We start from the raw sequence: 16768 nt of genomic DNA on the forward strand, positions 1-16768 counted from the left end.
AGTAATTCATGGGAGTAAACAAACGTATGGCTAAGGTCTGGTGCCAAATCGTTCTTGTGGTGTGCTTGGGAATACAGCCATGAATAAGTCCTTAAAATGGAGTTAACTCCAGCTCCACCCTTGGCTGGGAATGTCCCTTTTGGGAGAGGAAAGGAAGGGGCACGTTGTGGTTCCCAGTGTTTGGTTCCTGATGTGCCTGTGAGCTGGATGATTCCAGGCAGGATTGCAGCACCGTGACAGCGCCATCCTGCTCCTCTTGCCCTGAGTGTCACAGTGCTGCTGATGTCACCTGAGGCTTGGCCAGGGCTGGTTTGAGGAGGTTTCAGAGTGTCTTGGCCAGGAGATGTGACGGTCGTGTCACGAAAGGTTTTGCTGAGTTTGGGAACACAGAACAGGCCTGACAGGCTGCTGCGGTACCAGTGTAAGGTGGTTCTGATGGGAACAAAGGTTAATTTGAGACGTGGGAACACAAGATGGGCCCCAGGCTAGAGATTACATCTGGAACAGGCTTGGAGCCTAACCTGAGTCTGTGAACCAGCTGGAAGCAGCCTGCTGGAGCTTCGGGGGGTTTGGAGGTTCCCTGGCTCAGGGCCAGGGTATCTTGCCATCTCTATACACCAACCTCACACAGTAAATAGCATTCCAAGTGGAAAAGGGCTGTGCTCAGAGCTTACACTCTTGAGTCTCCATGATTTCAACTCGTTTCCATCCCTGTCTGCCTCTGGAGCTGTTCCCCAGTTGAAGTCTCTACTCCCTGCTACTGCTCCTCTGCTGTGGGAGGTAAAGGTGGGGGTCTCACCCCACCCAGTTCATCAAAACAACGGAAACAGGTGTTAGAGACAACAATCATTCAACATTTATGTAATTACACAAAGTGGGAAAGTGTCTTGGATTACACTGCTCTGTCTCCAGCCCCCACCAGCTGGAGAAGCCTTCCCAGGTGGGTCTCCCTGAGCAGTGCCGGTGTATGACTGAAGGGTTCAGGACCTTCCCCTCCCTTGGGGTTTGGGGAAGGAAATTTGAGTGACCTTCACTTTGACCCACCTGGTGTGGGGCTGCCTCTCAGAGGCACCACAGAGTCCCTGTGCACGAAAAGGCTGACAAAGCCAGTGCCACACATGGCTGAGGCCAGTGTCACCTCTGGGCTGCTCAGAGCTTGGATGTGTTCCTGGTGTCCTGGCTGAGCTGCTGTGACCCTCCTTGTAGCTGATGGCTCTTGGGCCCCTTCCTTGTCAGAAAACACCAGACCTCAATGAGGGGACAGTGGCAGGGCCCACTGTGTCTGTCCTGCTCCCTGTGCCACTGACCAGGGAGGCAAACAGATCCTTCTGGAACATGGCCCACGTCCACACACAGCTGGCTGGAGCTGGGACTTGGCAGTCTTTCTGGAGAGAGGTATTCTCTAGACATGTCACCTCTTATCACCTGAGCTCCAGTGCAAGAATTTACCCTGCCTGCTGTCGTCCCACCATGGTGATGAGCATTTAAGGGTGAAGAGCATTTTCCAACATCTTCCAGCATCACCCTGCCCCTCCTGTTCTCCTTAGGGGCCACTGCTGCCCCAAAGCCACATTCATGGGGCTGGCAGGGCACAGCCACGTGCTGTGGTGCTTCTGACTACCCCAAAGGCCGTGTTCAATCGCACTGCTCCCTGAGGAGATGCAACATTCCTCCACCAGCTTCCCCGTTACCCTCACATCACTGCTGGCTGTGGTGCAGCAAGCCTGCTCCGTGGGCTGGCTGGCCAGCTGGGGAGAGCCCTCAGGAGGGAGAAGGTGACCCTCAGGAGAAAGGAGAAGAGCCTCAAGAGTCCTTGGACTTGGCCCTGTGGGAGCCTCCTGGCCTCAGCGCTGGTAGAGGGTGATGATCCCTGCGCGGTGCAGGCTCCTCCAGAGCGCTGCCTCCAGCATCATGTCGTGGTTGGCATAAAACACCAGAGGTTTCTTCTCCACCTCGTAGTAGTGGTCTGAGAACTGCTCGTAGTTGGCTGTGATGAACCCATAGGCACTCACCTGTGGGGAAGGAGGTGGGGCAGGCAGAGGACAGGGTCAAGGCTTCACCTCGGGTGGTCCATCACCACCAGCAGTCCCTTCGGGGACAGGGGACATGTAGGACAGCCACCAGGATACACTGGAACCCCACAGCAGCCAGAGGGGGGATTCCCTTCTCCCTGGGGGAACAGTAGTCCCTTACCTGGTCGCAGGTGTGGAGCGCGGTGAGGAGCATGAGGGCGCCGGTGCTGGGCATGTACAGGGAGCTGTACTGGGTGTTGAGGAGCTCTGACCGCAGGAACCTGACAGGGACACGGTGGCTGTGGGGATGGCACAGCCCTGCAGCCCCCAGACCCACACCCACCCAGCCCTCTCCAGTGACACCAGTGCCCAGTGAGGCGGGAGCAGAGTGAAACCAGGGCTCAGGTGGGCTCTCTGATGGCTGCTCTCATTTGCTCAGAGGTTGGTGAAAGGCATCTCTGCTGTTTGGAGCCACCCCAGCCTGTGCACCTGCTTTCATGAAAGGCAGGAAAAGACCATCCCATTGGGCCCTATCTTTGCTCCTGTTAGACTGGGACAAAATGTAATTTGTTGAGGGGAATGGGAGCAAGGTGGAGGGGAGGCATAGGAGGGAATGTGAGCTGTGCTGCAGTGAACAGGAATGGCAGGGGAGAGATGCCTCTGCCCTGAGTGCAAACAGCAGGGCAGGGGTGGTTCCAGTGTTTGGGGGAGACTGGGACTGCACTTCGGTGCTGGGCAGCTACTGGTCTGTACTGGAAAGAGCAGAGGGGGGAGAGAGGCAGTCTGAGCCCAGCCTGGAGCAGAGCCAGGCAGCAGCCACAGTGCTCATCACCCTCACCTTGCTGTCAGGTACTGCAGGAAATCAGGATGCAGCAGCTTGAACTTCTCTGCAGATGCCTCCAGTCCAAAATACTTCTGTGGGCTGCAAGGAGAAGGGCAGAACTTTGTCATGGGAGTCCTGGGGCTCCTTGGGGTTTATCCCAGGAGGGACGGATGTGGGGAGAGGACAGGCGAGTCATGCCTGGGGTGCTGGGGGGATCTTGGGGAGCTACTCACTCGTCCCCCTTGTCTGAGCCCTCAGGCACTGGGTTGCCCTGGATGGCCGATTTCAGCATGAGGTAGTCCCGGATATCCGAGGGGATGAAGATGTACTTCAGGTCCTGCAGCAGGGACACACACAGGGCACTTGGAGGGGGTTTAGGGACACGGCCCATGCTTGCAGGCAAGGACTGAGGGCTCCCGAGATGGGGAGAAGGTCTCAGAAGCAAGCCCAGCCTGAAGGGACAACTTGATTCAAGTCACCAACAAGCCCTCAGGGTCTCACCTTGCCCTGGGGGATCTGGGTGAAGCCGTACTCCTCGTAGGAGATGAGGGAGTTCTTCATGGTGTTCACCGTGAAGCCGTAGAAGGAGACCTTGGTGCCGACGTCCTCCTCGAAGCCCTTGATCACGGCACCGTTGAGCCTGCAGGAAAAGCAGAGAACACGTGTCCAGGGCTGGCATCTCCCAGCACCCATGGCCCCATCCTGCCTGGGATTCTCCCTCACCTGAAGACCAGGTCGTGGCTGTCGATGGCCTTGCCCTGCCGCGAGCCGTTGAGGATGCCGCCGTTGCCCACCACGGCACAGCGGACACAGCCCCCGGAGAAGGCGGCCCTGTCGAAGAGCTGCCGGTTGGCCGAGGCGTTGAGGAGCTGCAGGGTGCTGCCCACCACTGGAATGGAGCAGGATGGGACCAGTCAGCAGGGAAAAGGTGTGTGCCAACCCACGTGAGCACGAGCAGCAGCATGCACAGAGCTGGCACAGCGCAGCCAGGAGCAGCACCCAAGAAAACTCACACCACCCCCGTGCAGGAGAGAGGTCTGCAGGTGGGATGGGGGAGACCAGACAGGCCCATCTCTCCCAGCTTGGTGTCACCTCCTCGTATCTCTTATCTCCCCATGCTCCTAGCCCTGCTACAAACAGTGGCCACCCAAGGCTGTGCAAGGCACAGGGATGCATCCAGATATCTCCAGCCCTGCAGATGCTGCTGCCTATGCTGGCCACATGCCCTCCTGATGATATCTCTGCAAATGCCACTGATTCTCTCCTGCTCGCCGTTCCCAGCACTTCCCAGCCCAGGGACTGAAGCTGGCAGCTGCCAGGGAAAACAGAGAGTGGGTTTGGGGTGGGAAGGGAAACAATCTCCGTGCACAACAATGGAGCTGGTTGTCTGAGCTCCTCTGGCCCCAGTTAATAATCATGGACACACTGAAGCTTTTATTCAGGGAAAATGTCACAAGATGCAGCAAGAGCCACACCCTCCGCCCCGTGCCCCGGGAGGTGGGGTGGGAAGAAATTCCTGGCTCCTCTGCAGGGCTCCTTGCCTGTCCACATCTCCAGTCCCTTCTGGGCTCCCCAGTCCCCTCAAGCCACCCCACAGCCCAGCTCAGTCTGTACCTGCGAGGGACAAGCCTTGCCAGCCATATGGGACGTGTCTCGTCTTCAGCCTGTTCCAGGTCTCCAGGGTGAAGTGCTGGTCCCACATCAGCACGGGGGTGTTGAAGCGGAAGATCTCCCGAAACTTGGGGTCTGCCTTTGCTCTGGCCATTACAGAGTGGAGGCAGGGGCTGGGCTGGGAGGGAGGAAGGAGGATCCCTGCTGAATCTCCAGCCTGGGTCTGCCTTCCCTGTGACACCTTCATCCCTCAGCAGGCTCTCACCAAGGTGAGAACAAACCCAGGGACAGAAATGCTCCTTGTCCATCACATTCTGCTGGGTCAGCCAGGTAGGGCATTGCCTCATGCCTTGGTTTTGTGCTGCAAAACAGCCTTTGGCAGCCAGCTCAGTGGGGCTGGCAGAACCTGGGCTCACAGAGTCACCTGAGGGCATGAAAGGTTCAGCACCTTCAGGTGTGGGCAACCCATTAAAGGGCTCTGCTCCATGAGAACAGAACAGTGACAGCTCCCCTCGGGGACTGAGTCCATCCCCATGAGTCTCCAGCCTGGACTGCTGGCCCAAGAGTCACAGGGTTGGATGGGGGTGGTGATGTTGGCTCCAGCCTCCACACTGGGGAATGGCAGCAGGGAGGCCTGGGGAGAATCACTTGTGTGGATGGACAAGGCTGCTCCTCTGTAAACCCCTCCAGAGGATGCTGCTCCTCCTCAGCCTCCCCACACAGCCCTTCAACCAACAAAATCCAGCACAGAGGGGCACCATGGACATTACTGTGCTGTGCTGATGGTTACCTGCTTTCTGCTGGGCTCTGGCTCCTCCAGCTCGGCAGAGGGTTTGAAGGAATTCCCACTGGGATGGGGGAAACATATGGCAGAGTTAAAAACCCATTGCTTGGGAACTGGGGAAGCCCACAGTGGGCAGGGGCCTCCCAGTTCCTGCCAGGATGGCTGAGCATCTTCCCTCCTTACCTCTCCAAGCTGCCTCCAAGAGCCCACCTGCGGCTGCCGGCTCCCTGAGGGGTCCCTGAGGGAGCCAGGACCAGCGGCCCTGGCTGCAGCAAGCTGGGAGAAGACAAGTGAAGGCTCAGCTAAGGAGGTGACACTGAGCACCCTGACATCCCCACCTGTGAGAGCCACCACAACCCCTCCATTTATCTCCACTGCTGCTGTGCCCATCTGCATGTGGAGAGACGAGAATTTGCAAAATACAAAGGGTTTGTGCAGCCACCATCTCCTGGACTCCCATGTACCAAAACCCACACCCAGCCCAGCTTTCAGCCTTGGGAATCCTGTGGAGACCTCCCTGGCTCTTCCCACCATCCCACCACTCCTGAGTGTCAAGAGGACTGGGCTGGAATAAACTGGACAGGACAGCAGGACACATTTAGTTGTTCTGCTGGAGAAGACATCTGCAGCTGAGGTCTGGAGGTTCTCGGGGTGCATGGGACACCCTCTACCACGGGAGCAGCTGGGACATGCCCTGATCCTTCTATTAGTAGCAGGGCCTGCCCACCCTGAGCAACTTGGGGTGCCCTGAGCCCCACGGGGCCAGGCTGAGCTGACCCAGCCCCTGGGGGGGCACTGGGGCTGGGGGTGGGCAGGCGAGCAGGAGGTGGGAGCCCACCGGAGGGGAACAGGCTCCCATTCATCCCCGCACAGAAAGGCCCTTCAGAGCCCCCGGCAGCCCGGGCGGCAGGTGCTGCGGCCAGAAGGGGGCTATTGTGGAGGAGACAAGGGCTCCTTGTTACAGGATCGCTGCCTGGAGCCCGGGCACAGGTAAAGGCAGGTGGGGAGCAGAGCTCACCCCGCCCCCACCCCCCAGCCCTGCTGGCACGACGTGTCCTGGCACAGGGGCACAGTGGGAGTTGGGTTTCTGTCCCTGCCACGGCTCCTGTCAACACCAGCAGCACCCACAGCCCTGCCCAGGAGCAGATCCAAACCCATCTGCCACCCAAACCCTGCTCTGTGCCACTCTGGGGGCATGGCATGACATGGGGGGATAGCCCAGCATCCTGCCTGGGGGCTGGAGCATCTCCCCAGGAAGGGCAGCACCAAGCAGGTTTTGTTCCCAGCACCTCCCTTGCACCATGCCAGTGCTGCCAGCTCTGGGCAGGGCATGCTGAGGGTGCTGAGCCTCAGTCGTGGAGCAGGGCAGCTTTGGAATCAAGCCTGTGTGTCTTGCCTTGGTGTCTGATGGGAAATCAGGTTCCAGCAGGAGCAGGGCCCTGCAAAGCCCCCACCGCTCCAAACAGCCCAGGGGTCAGCCCAGCAGGGCCCCCACCAGCTCACCCCTGAGGCTCATCCTGAGACCAGCTGAGCAGGCAGAGAGAGGAGGGAGGAAAATCCTCAAGAGGGTCCACCAAGATGGGACTGAGCCATCCCAGAGAGACGCAGAGCTGCAGCTTTCTGCAGGGCCTTTCTGGTGTTATCCTGCATCATCCAACTAATCCAAGCCCTTGGCTTGCTGGGGCAGTGCAGGGTCTGCTCACAGCAAGGGCAAGGCCCTCAGAGGCTGTACCAGACCTGCTGGTTACACTGGAAGCTGCTCTTTCAGCCCTGGTACTGACAGCACATCGTCCAGGGCAAAGCTCTCCACACAAGTGTCCCACAGCTCTGCACCCCGAGTGTGCTCAGCCCTGGTGAGCTGCCCTGGGGTGCAGGGAGCTGCCCAGCCCCAGGGAGCTGCCCAGCCACCCCCCAACAGATGGACCAGGGCCTGGGGGAACCTTGCTGCTCCAACCCCGGGGTGGCTCCTCTGAAGTCCCTGTGTGCAAAGCCCCTGGGTTTGCCACCCACCCATTTTCTGGCCACAGAGGTGCAGCTCCCACCAAACCCTGAGGGTGTTACCCTCACCCACCATGCCCAGCCTTGAGCTGCACCCCAGCAGCCTCTCCCAGCCCCCAGCCCTTCCCACCAGGTTCACAAGCCCCAGCTGCACATCTGTGCCCACCCAGCCCCTCCCCAGCTCTCCTGCTCCTCTTTCTTCCCTTTCCCTTCCCCGGCTCACCCCCTGCCTGCAGCACAAGGCAGAGCCCTGGGCAGTGGCAGTGCGAGGGTGCTGCAGTACTTTCTGAGCTGCCAGGGATCTGGGGGAGCCCCAAGAGGCTCAGCCTGGCGTGCCCAGGATGGAGGGAGGTGGGCACAGGCAGCCTGGCAGCCTGGCTCCCGCTGACCTCCCATGGGAGCCGGGCCCAGCCCCACCCATGGCCGGACACAACGGGTGGCACCTGCTCATCGCTTCTCCCAGGCTTTGTGCTGAACTGATAAATCAGTGCCAGCACCTCCCTGCACTCGCTTGCCAGCTGTGGGTGCTGGAGCCAGCTCTCCAGCATTGCTGCTGCCCAAACCCTGCTGGGAAGGGCGTGGGGCAGCCGGCCCCCCACCACACAGCATCTCGGCGGCGTGACGGGGAGCCGAGCGCTTTGACGTCACCTGCCAGGATGTGGGGAAGCACCTCGTGCTGCTTGGTTGACTCAGAAGATGACAATGCTGCCCAGGACCGACAGATGCACAATGGGGCTGTGGGAAGGAGTGGCTGCGGCCGCCCGGGCAGCGGCGGTGGCGGCAGAGCCGGCCAAGGCTGGGTGCGCTCCCTCACCACCGTGACATTCACAAATATGACGTTTCTGGTCCCAGGCCATCCCTCATTTCCGGAAGATAACGCTGTGTTTGAGGGTTGTGAGCTCACGCTCCAGCCTTACCTTCAGCAAATACTCCCAGGGCCCCACAGAAACATTTGAGGGAACCAAAACAGCAACAAGAACCCGCTCTGCTCCGTATCAGCACGAAGGGCTGAGCTCCAGAAGCATCTTTGCCTGGTGCAGGGCAGGAGTGGCACAGCAAGGCTGGGCAGAGCTCCGTGCTCATCCCATCTGCCCTAAGAATAAAGCCACAAGTGCAGCCAGCCCCTCACCAGTGGGCTTTGGGAGAGATGGATGGGCAGGGAGTGGGTCAGGGCTGTGCCCACCTGAACCCCAGGGGATTTGGTTCTCTCCATCCCAGCTCTGCAGGGAACAGGGCATTTGCCCATTCCCATGGGGCCACCAGCTTTGTGTGGAACTGCTGTGGGGGTCCTGGGGTGACCTGGTACTGGCAGCAGCCACCATCCATCAGAGATCAGCTTCCTCCTGATCCCCTTCATCCCCCTGTACCTCTGCACGGAGACACTGCTCACCCAAACATCCTGCTGAAATCGAGTCACCTGCACCCCCAGGTGAGGACTCTGACCCCCCTGTCCCCGCTGGCAGAGCAGGAAATGAGTGCTCTGTGATGGCACCTCAGCCTTGTGAAGTGGCCAGCCCAGTTCCAGCTCTGGGCTCACCCAGCAGGGCAGCACAGTCCCTCCAGGGACACAGCTCTGTCGGGACAAGCAGCACTCATGCAGTGCCATGTTTCCCAAAGAGAGGGAATGGAAGCAAACAGGCATCACTCTGGTTTGGGTTTAGCTTTAGGGGCTGAATTAAAGCCAAGAGGAGAGTCCAGGAGGGCTCTGGAGCGCAGGTCAGCTCTGTGTTACCTCACCCTGGGCCCCTCTCTGGGGCTGGACAAGCTGACCCTTGGTCCCATCAGTCAGGGGCTGGAGCCTGGGCTGGCTTTCCAAGGAAGGTGACCTGCTGCTGTGGCAGGTCCAGGCCTGGCATGGGCTGGGGGGAAACCTGCTCCCTGCTTCCATCCCATGGGTTTTCTCCTCACCCACAGACCCTGTGCCAGGGCACGGCTGGTTTCCATTCCCAGCTCCAGCGTGGGCCATGGGCACGTTTCTGCTGCCCTCATGGGCCTCAGTTTCCCCTCCCATGGACATCAAGCTCTTTGTGGGGAGCTGCTCACACCCCAGCTGTGCCTGCCCCGAGCAGTGTTTGGTAATGCTGGCACTGGCACTGCTGCACCCCCGGCACGACGAGGGTGGAAGGAGCCAACAGCCAGCCCGGGCTGCTGCAGATACTCCTGATCCACCAGCCCGGCAGGAGAGGGGACCTCTGCCTTTGGCACGGCGCTGTCGGGCAAGGAGAGCTCCCAGCTGGGGAAGAGAGAAGGTCTGAAGCCCAGGGCAGCTCGGCCGGCTGCGCCCTGAGCAAATCCCGCTGCAAACCCCACCCTGCGCAGGACCGGCCCCGGTCCCACAGCATCCCCCGTTCCCGCTGGGCTGTGTCACACCGATGGCACCCAAAAGCGCCCAGGAGGAACTAGGGGACACCCGCAGCTCCCTCCTGGCCCAGCACCTGATGCTCGCAGGGACAGGGCGGCTGGTCCCGCAGCCCAAGCGCCGTGCGGGCTCCTTCCAGCCCTGCACCCCCTGCGCTGGGCACGGGGCAGGCTCAGAAAGGGCTCCCGGAGGTTTGGAGGATGCAGGGGAGGCAGACAAAGGGGGAGCTGCAAATTGCTGGAGTTTGGGAAACGCTGCAGCCCTGAGTTCGCGAGCGGGGTGGGCAGTCCGGGCGATGCGAGACCGGGGCAGCCGTGCCCTGCCGCTGCCAGGGCCGGTCGGTGCAGCTCCGTGCGGACCACGGGAATGTTCTGCTCGCCCAGGACAATCAGCGGGCTCCGATCCCGCCCCAGCTCGGCGGGAATACGCGGCGGCTCCGGCCGGCAGCGGGAGCGGGTTTGATCCCCACCCTCGGCCGTCCCTGCACTCAGCAGCGGCTTCGCTGCGCCGTGATGCGCTGAGCCCTCGGAGGGGCTCACCCCAGTGCAGAGCCTCCATGGCCGTGGGTCCGCTCTGGGCAGCGCTGGGCTCGCCTGGGGCCGCGGGCAGGACCCGGTGCCCGGGACTCCTCGGAGCGGGGACAGAGCCCGCTGCCAGCCTTATTCCAAACCGGCCGGGAGCGGAGCTGGGAACACCGGCCCCAAGGAGCCCACGCCGGCACCCCGATTCCCCCTCCCATCCCAGAGCACGGGATTTACAGATCCCTGCCTCCCAGCCCTCTCCCGTCCCCGTCCCCCCTTACCTGGCAATGATCCTCTGGCTGCTGGGCGCCTCCACCGTAGCGTGGTAGTGACCGTAGAGGAGCAGGGAGGATGTTAAACCCGCCAGGAGCAGAAGGCAGAGCCTTTTCCAGTGCGGGGACCCCATCCTGGGCAGTTCAGCCCCTGGAGCCGTGCAGGCGAGCGGGAGGTGGCAGCCGGCCCCGGGCACACAAACTTCCCGGCCCCTCTGCTCTCTCGGCGCGGTGGGAGCGGACCCCGCTGCGGGCTGGCTCCGTCCTGCCCCGGGTGCCCAGCTGCACTTTGGAGCAGGCTGGGATATTCCTCCGGAGCGGTGGGAGGGAGGGTGTAAGCCGGAGGGAGGAGGCACCAGGCTGACTGGTTCAGACTTGCTGAGAAAAAAAGCACTTTTGAGCTGCATTTTCTCCGAGCTGGGGATTAAACATTTACCCAGACCAGAAGGGAACTGAGATTTTCTCTTTTTTTTTTCTTTCTTTTTATTTATTTATTTTTTTACCTCCTTTGCATGCCACCCACCCACGGCTCATAAGCAGGGCTCCCCTTTTTGTAACTTTCTTGTCCGACCCAAACACGTGCGTGTTTGGGCTGCACCGCACGGACACCCGGCGGCCCCGCGGTGCCACCCCCGAGCATGTCCCCGGACATGCTTCTTCTTCTTCTTCTTATTATTATTCTTATTTTGTGCTCCTCCGAAACTGCAGGCTCTGAAGTCGGTACCCCGGCAGCAGCACCGTGTCACAGCTCCCCGGTGAACCCGCCAGGAGGGGGGACAAATGTGGGGGAAAAGGGGGGACACTGATGGGGGGCTGCCACTAAAGAGGAGGGGGACATGGCTGGGGTGCTGCCCCTGGGTCCCTGGCCACGTTCTGGCTGAATGGATCGCCTGCATTTGCAGCAAAAAAAACCTTTCAGGGTTTTGTGGCAAGCTCGACAAAGAGTTTGGGTTGGAGGAAAGGAGAAATGGGTTTGGGGGAAATTTTGCATGAATTATTTTGGTATTTTCAGAGAGGATGTGCTCCAGTTTCTTTTTTGAAAGAATATCTTGGTGTTATTTTAGTTCAACTCTGAAAGAACCAGCCTGTGAACTGAAGGATATGCATACCAAAATGTTTGTTGCAGTGGGGGAAGGGACTCAGCAGGCAAACAAGCCTTTTCAGTTGAGCTGTAGGGATTTTGGGGGGTTGGATTTTTAGGAAGTCACCAGACTCGGGGAGCAGCACTTGGTGAGCCCTGATCCATCCAAACCCTTTGCCCGTGGCTCCCTGAGCACTCATGTGTTGTCCAAGCTCTCACACACCTCCAGCCCCTCCACAAATACCCTCTTGCATTATTCAGCCCCAAACCCTGGGCCCAAACCCTGTCCCTCTCCCTGAGTCCCACTGTGCCTGCATTTTCCCCAACACTCCTTTATTCCCTCAGCTCCAACCACTCCCCACTTCCTTTCCAGCCTGCCCAGACAGGTTCAAAGGAAGATAAAAGCAAAGCACATTTTACCAGGAGTTTGCTTCAATCTCCACTTGCTTCCATTACTGCAGATCCCTCCATTGTCAGCCCTGGTCCTCTGGGAATTTTGGCTGTCTGGGGATGGCACCACGTTGGAATCCACGAAGTGCCCAGGCTGTGGTGTGAACATGGGAGCAGCTCAGTGCCTGAGGCTGGAAGTGCTGTCACTGCTGGCCTTGTCCCCCTGGGACAGAGGACACTGGACCAGGGACACCACAAAGGGATCGTGGCCAGGCTGATTTCAAAGCAAACTTGCAGGGAGCCCTCCCTGCTGTTGTGCAGGGGAGCTGTGGCAGGAAGGCTGGCTGGGCACGGGCTGTCTCAGGGAAGGACAGGACAGACCATGACCACTTGGACACACAGGGATGAGATCAGGCTTAGAGCCCAGCTGGAGCTAAAACTGAGGAAGGACAGGCAGGGAGAGGGGGTCACACATACCCCAGTAGCAAAAGGCAGCTCAGAGAAATGGGGGTGCATCAATGGAGGGGTTTGATGCTTTTTGCCTCTCTCACTAACAGCTGCTCCCAGTCCTCAGGCTACAGGCATTTTCTGGAAGACAGAGCCAGCAGAGTGTGGTTGAGTCTGGGGTCCTGCTCTGAGTCCCCCAGCCTGGAGCTGTCCCCACCCTGTGTGACCCAGGGTCTGCCTTGCTCTGCCTTGCCCATGGCTGGATGCGCTCCCTGCGAGCCGGAGCCTTGGCTCACGTGCTCTTGACTCTGGCCCTTCGTTAACCACAGCTAATTATTACCAACTGCTCGAGCCAGTCACAAGGGACACGGCAGGGCTTGGCTCCAGATGGATGACCAGTGGTCCGGGGGAAATGACCTGGGGAAAGTCAGGAATTCGCCATTTGGAAACACTTATGGCCCAATCATGCAAATGCTGGTGGAGTGGCAGCTTCAAGGGCTGGAGGAGCTGGTTTCTTCACATCTCACTGTTTCCATGATATATGGTTTTCTACTGTTGGTTTTATTTTCAGCGGGGTGAAAATGAGATGCACAGTTCTTCATCTGCTCTACTTGTTTTGAGCTACAATGCATTTTGGACTATGCCCCAAAATTAAGTGGTGCTTAATTTAGAAGTTAAATAAGTGTGAAAAACCTTTTAGGATGGTAGTTGCCAAATAAAGATTAGGAAAAGAACATAAAAGAAATTACAATGGAAACCAGCAAGTATCATTTTTAGCCTGGGCTTTTTATTCCAGTGATTACTTCTTGGAAACAGAACCCAATCCCTCCCCGTGGCTAGAGAGCACAAGAGGAGAATAAACATATTTTGCACCAGCTGGCCGCCAGCCACAGGTTGGTGGAGGAAAATCTCATGGTCTTTGCCACGATGAACTGTGCAGGTGGGAGAATGAGATCTCCAAAAATCGCCTGGAGGATTTATAAATCCAAATTCATTCAGCACGGGTCAGAGGCACATTTAAGAAAGCGCCAAAAACGCGCTCACAGAGCAGGTCCCTGATTGCAGAGCTGCGTCCCTGCCGAGAACGGGGCCATATGGCTGCTGCGGGGGCACGGCCGTGGCAGCATGAAAAATTCATCAGCAGATGTCCCGGGAGGTGACGCACGGCCCCGGCCCGGGGGCGGGAGGGCAGCGGGAGCGGCTCGGCCACAGCTCCCCTGCCCGGGGAACGGGCCAGGCACAGCCCTGACACCCTCTGCTCCGCTTTGGGGGGGATTTGAGGCGTTTCTACAACCAAAGGCAGGAGAGGTGACCCCACGGAGGGTGCCTGGAGATGGGGGTGACAGCAGGGTGACAGCAGGGTGACAGCAGGGCGCTGGCTGCGGGACCAGAGATGCTCAGGACTGGGCTCTGCCCTCCTGCCCGCACCCCCAGGCTGCAGGGGGGGAAAGGGGCTCGGGGGTGCAGCCAAACTGCTCAGAGAAGGGCAACGAAGCTGGTAGAGGAACACAAATGCTATGAGGAGAAGCTGAGGGAGTTGTTTAGCCTGGAGAAGAGGAGGCTCTGTCACTCTCTACAAGTCCCTGACAGGAGGGTGTAGCCGGCTGGGGATCCATCTCTCCTCCCTGGCAAACAGTGACAGGATGAGAGGACACAGTCCTGTGCCAGGGGAGGTCTAGGTTGGATTTCTTCTCAGAAAGGGTTGTCAGGCATTGGAATGGGCTGCCCAGTGGAGTCACTGTCCCTGAAGGGGTTTAAGGAAAGGCTGGATGTGGCACTCACTGCCATGGTCTAGTTGACAAGGGGGTGTTCAGTCAAAGGTTGCAATCGATGCCAGAGGCCTTTCCCAACCAAAGGGATTCTGTGATTCCATGATCTTTGTGGCAGTGTGGCAGGATGTGGCACCCTATAGTCCCCTCCTGCCCTTCTCCAAAGCAGGAAGGCTCTTGGGGTAAGGCTGAGGTGGCAGGTTGGGACCTCACCAGCAGTGGCAGATGTGGCTTAGGCTGGCTCGTGCTGGCTCACTGCCCTTGGCCCTGCTGGCCCAGCCTGGCTTTTGCCTCAGGTGCCTGAGCATGGCAGAGCCCTTGGTCAGCCCTGGGCCACCGACCAGGGCCCAGATCAGCCAAACACACAGCTCAAAGGCCACCCCCTCTCCAGGGGCAGGGGGCAACCTGGGAGGCTCTGAGCGATGCCAGGAGGGGTGCAGAGCTGGGAAACGCCTCTGAGAAATTAGGGTGATGATGCAAACCACTGCCTTCCCCCTTCTTGGGGGGCCAAGAAGATGTCTTGCACCAAGATGTCATCTCTGGACCAAGCAGAGCAGATATCAGTTCATCCTGCCCTGCTCTTAGCAGAGCAACCAGTCCCTGAGGTCTGCTCAAGGCCACATGTCCCTGCAGTCAGGCCAGGCTCTGTCCCCAAAGCTGGGGAGAGGGGACACCATGTGTGACTGCGGGTGGGTGAGCCAGCCCCCTGTCCAGCCACCTGTGTGCCCCATCTGACACTGCGTGGCTGCCATGGGAGGGATGGAGGGAGCCTTGGGATGTCCCCAGGACTCAGCAGTGTCTTTCCAGAATTTCCCACCCCAAGGGCTGGCCAGACCAAGCTGGGAAAGCCCTGCAGCACCCAAGGTCCTGTTGCTCAGCCTGGCAGAGGAGCCCTGCTGCAGCCCCTGGAGCTGTGTACCTGCAGGGCCCTGCTCCAGCACCTGCAGGTGAGGGCTGCTGGCAGGTCAGCCGGTGCTTTTCCCACAACAAAGCCATGGGCTGCTCCTTTATCTTGTTCTCCCTCCCCTGTTATCAATAGTTTTTCTGGTCCAACTGGATTTACCTGCTACCACATCCCCAAGAAAGGGAGAAGGTCCACACAGAGGAGGCGAGGAGGGCAAACCTCCCACCCTCTGCCCCAAGGCCTGCCCCAAACCTCTCAGCAACTTAGGAACATTCACAGCACCTGCTGAGGCCCCAGCACAGAGCTTTTTGTGCTGACCTGGAGCAGGCACACAGCTCTGCCACGCTCCCACAGCATCCCACCAGCCACAGAGGCTGGAGAGTCACACATCCAGAGGAGCAAGTCCCTTGGGAAAGCTGGGTGCTGTTATCCAGCTCTGTGCCTCTGCTCCCCCCTAGACAGGAGTGACAATATGGATGTGGCACCCTGGCACGAGGCAGCCTTGGAGCCATGTGTGGCACACACAGTGACTCCCTCCAGCACCTGGCTGGGTTTGGGGCTGGCTGCCGCCTTTAGAAGGTACCTCAAACCCCAGGACATGGTGCAGAGCTCACCTTGTCCCAGCTCCTGGCGAGGCCAAGCCCGGAGAGGATCCAGAGAGCAGGGCTGCACTGACCAGGAGCAGGGACCAGAAGGGCTCTGCACCACTCACTTGTCCCCAGGATGCATCCCTGTCCCCATGTCTGCTTCCTCCTGCTTCATCTGCAGCCAAGGAGCTGTGAACACACAGCAGCACAGGGTGGTCTCTGCTCTACAGGTGAGCAGTCACACTGAAAGAGGAAAGAGGTGGAAATGAAGCAATAAATCTGAAGCCCTGCCAGGAAGGTGACATCATGAGAACTTCTGGGTGACAACTGGTTTTGGTTTCTACAATCTGGGGGGGAATATTTAAAGGCTGTTAACGCTTGAGGAACCCCAGGAGGAGTCTGGCACAGCTGTAATAACAGTTCATGGTACTCACCAAGAGCTTTTGAAAAAAGCGGGGCTGACAAAACAGCAACTTCTGCACATGCTGAGGCCCATGGTTTATTTATCCCCCAAATCAAATGTCTCTGTTTAAATCCTGCAGCCCCCAGAGCTCCTGGCTGGCAGTGGGGAATCCCCTGGTCGCTGGCTGTGGGTGTTGTGTCCGTGCAGGAGGAGGAGTGGCTGCACCTGAGCATCCCTCGGGATGTCAGACCTGATCCCACCACAGCCCCTCTGCTCGTGCAGCCTTCAGCTCCCTGCCATGCTGCAGGAGCAGAGGCCACACCTTTGCACTCACCTTGTGACTGCGAGGGACCAAACCTCTGCTCCCCTCCGTGGGTCCCCTTCCAGCCCAGGGAGCTGCGGGGCTGTGCCCAGCACCGACACGGCGGCACAGCAGGATGTGCCAGCCCGGCACAAGGACAGATCCCTGAACAGGAGCTGCCACCTGGTGGCACGGGGACAATCTTGGTGCCGTGCCAACCACGGACACCTGGGGTTTGGGGTGTCCCTGCGCCGTGGCACTGGCTGTGCTGCTCTCACCCTGGGACACTCACCCTGCTCGGAGCTTTCCTGAATCCTGGCTCTTGCCAAGGGTGCTCCAGCTGTAGCTGCTCTCCACAGGCTTTGTTCCACGTGTTTGTGCCAGGCTGGAAGTTGGCAGGGAAATGCCACCTCCAACCTTGCCACCTTCCTGTGGCCACGCTGGACCTGATGGCACGAGATCAGGTGGCTCTGGTGTGGCACAGCTGGACTTGTGCCCCAGGGGAT

General features: G+C 59.2%; 1 protein-coding gene across 1 annotated transcript; it reads right to left on the bottom strand.

Moving 5' to 3' along the window:
* Window positions 1–1844: 1844 nt before the first annotated feature.
* Window positions 1845–10514, bottom strand: ST6GALNAC2 (ST6 N-acetylgalactosaminide alpha-2,6-sialyltransferase 2; the record flags this gene model as incomplete). The annotated part of the gene is made up of 10 exons (XM_084218239.1): window positions 1845–2012; window positions 2194–2293; window positions 2851–2934; window positions 3069–3172; window positions 3337–3475; window positions 3559–3724; window positions 4450–4624; window positions 5237–5294; window positions 5414–5506; window positions 10390–10514. 10 exons carry the CDS (start codon window positions 10512–10514, stop codon window positions 1845–1847), a joined length of 1212 nt encoding a protein of 403 aa, XP_084074365.1.
* Window positions 10515–16768: the final 6254 nt, after the last annotated feature.

This window comes from Fringilla coelebs (genome assembly GCF_963513975.1).
Source record: "Fringilla coelebs genome assembly, chromosome: 19".
Classification (NCBI taxonomy): domain Eukaryota; kingdom Metazoa; phylum Chordata; class Aves; order Passeriformes; family Fringillidae; genus Fringilla; species Fringilla coelebs.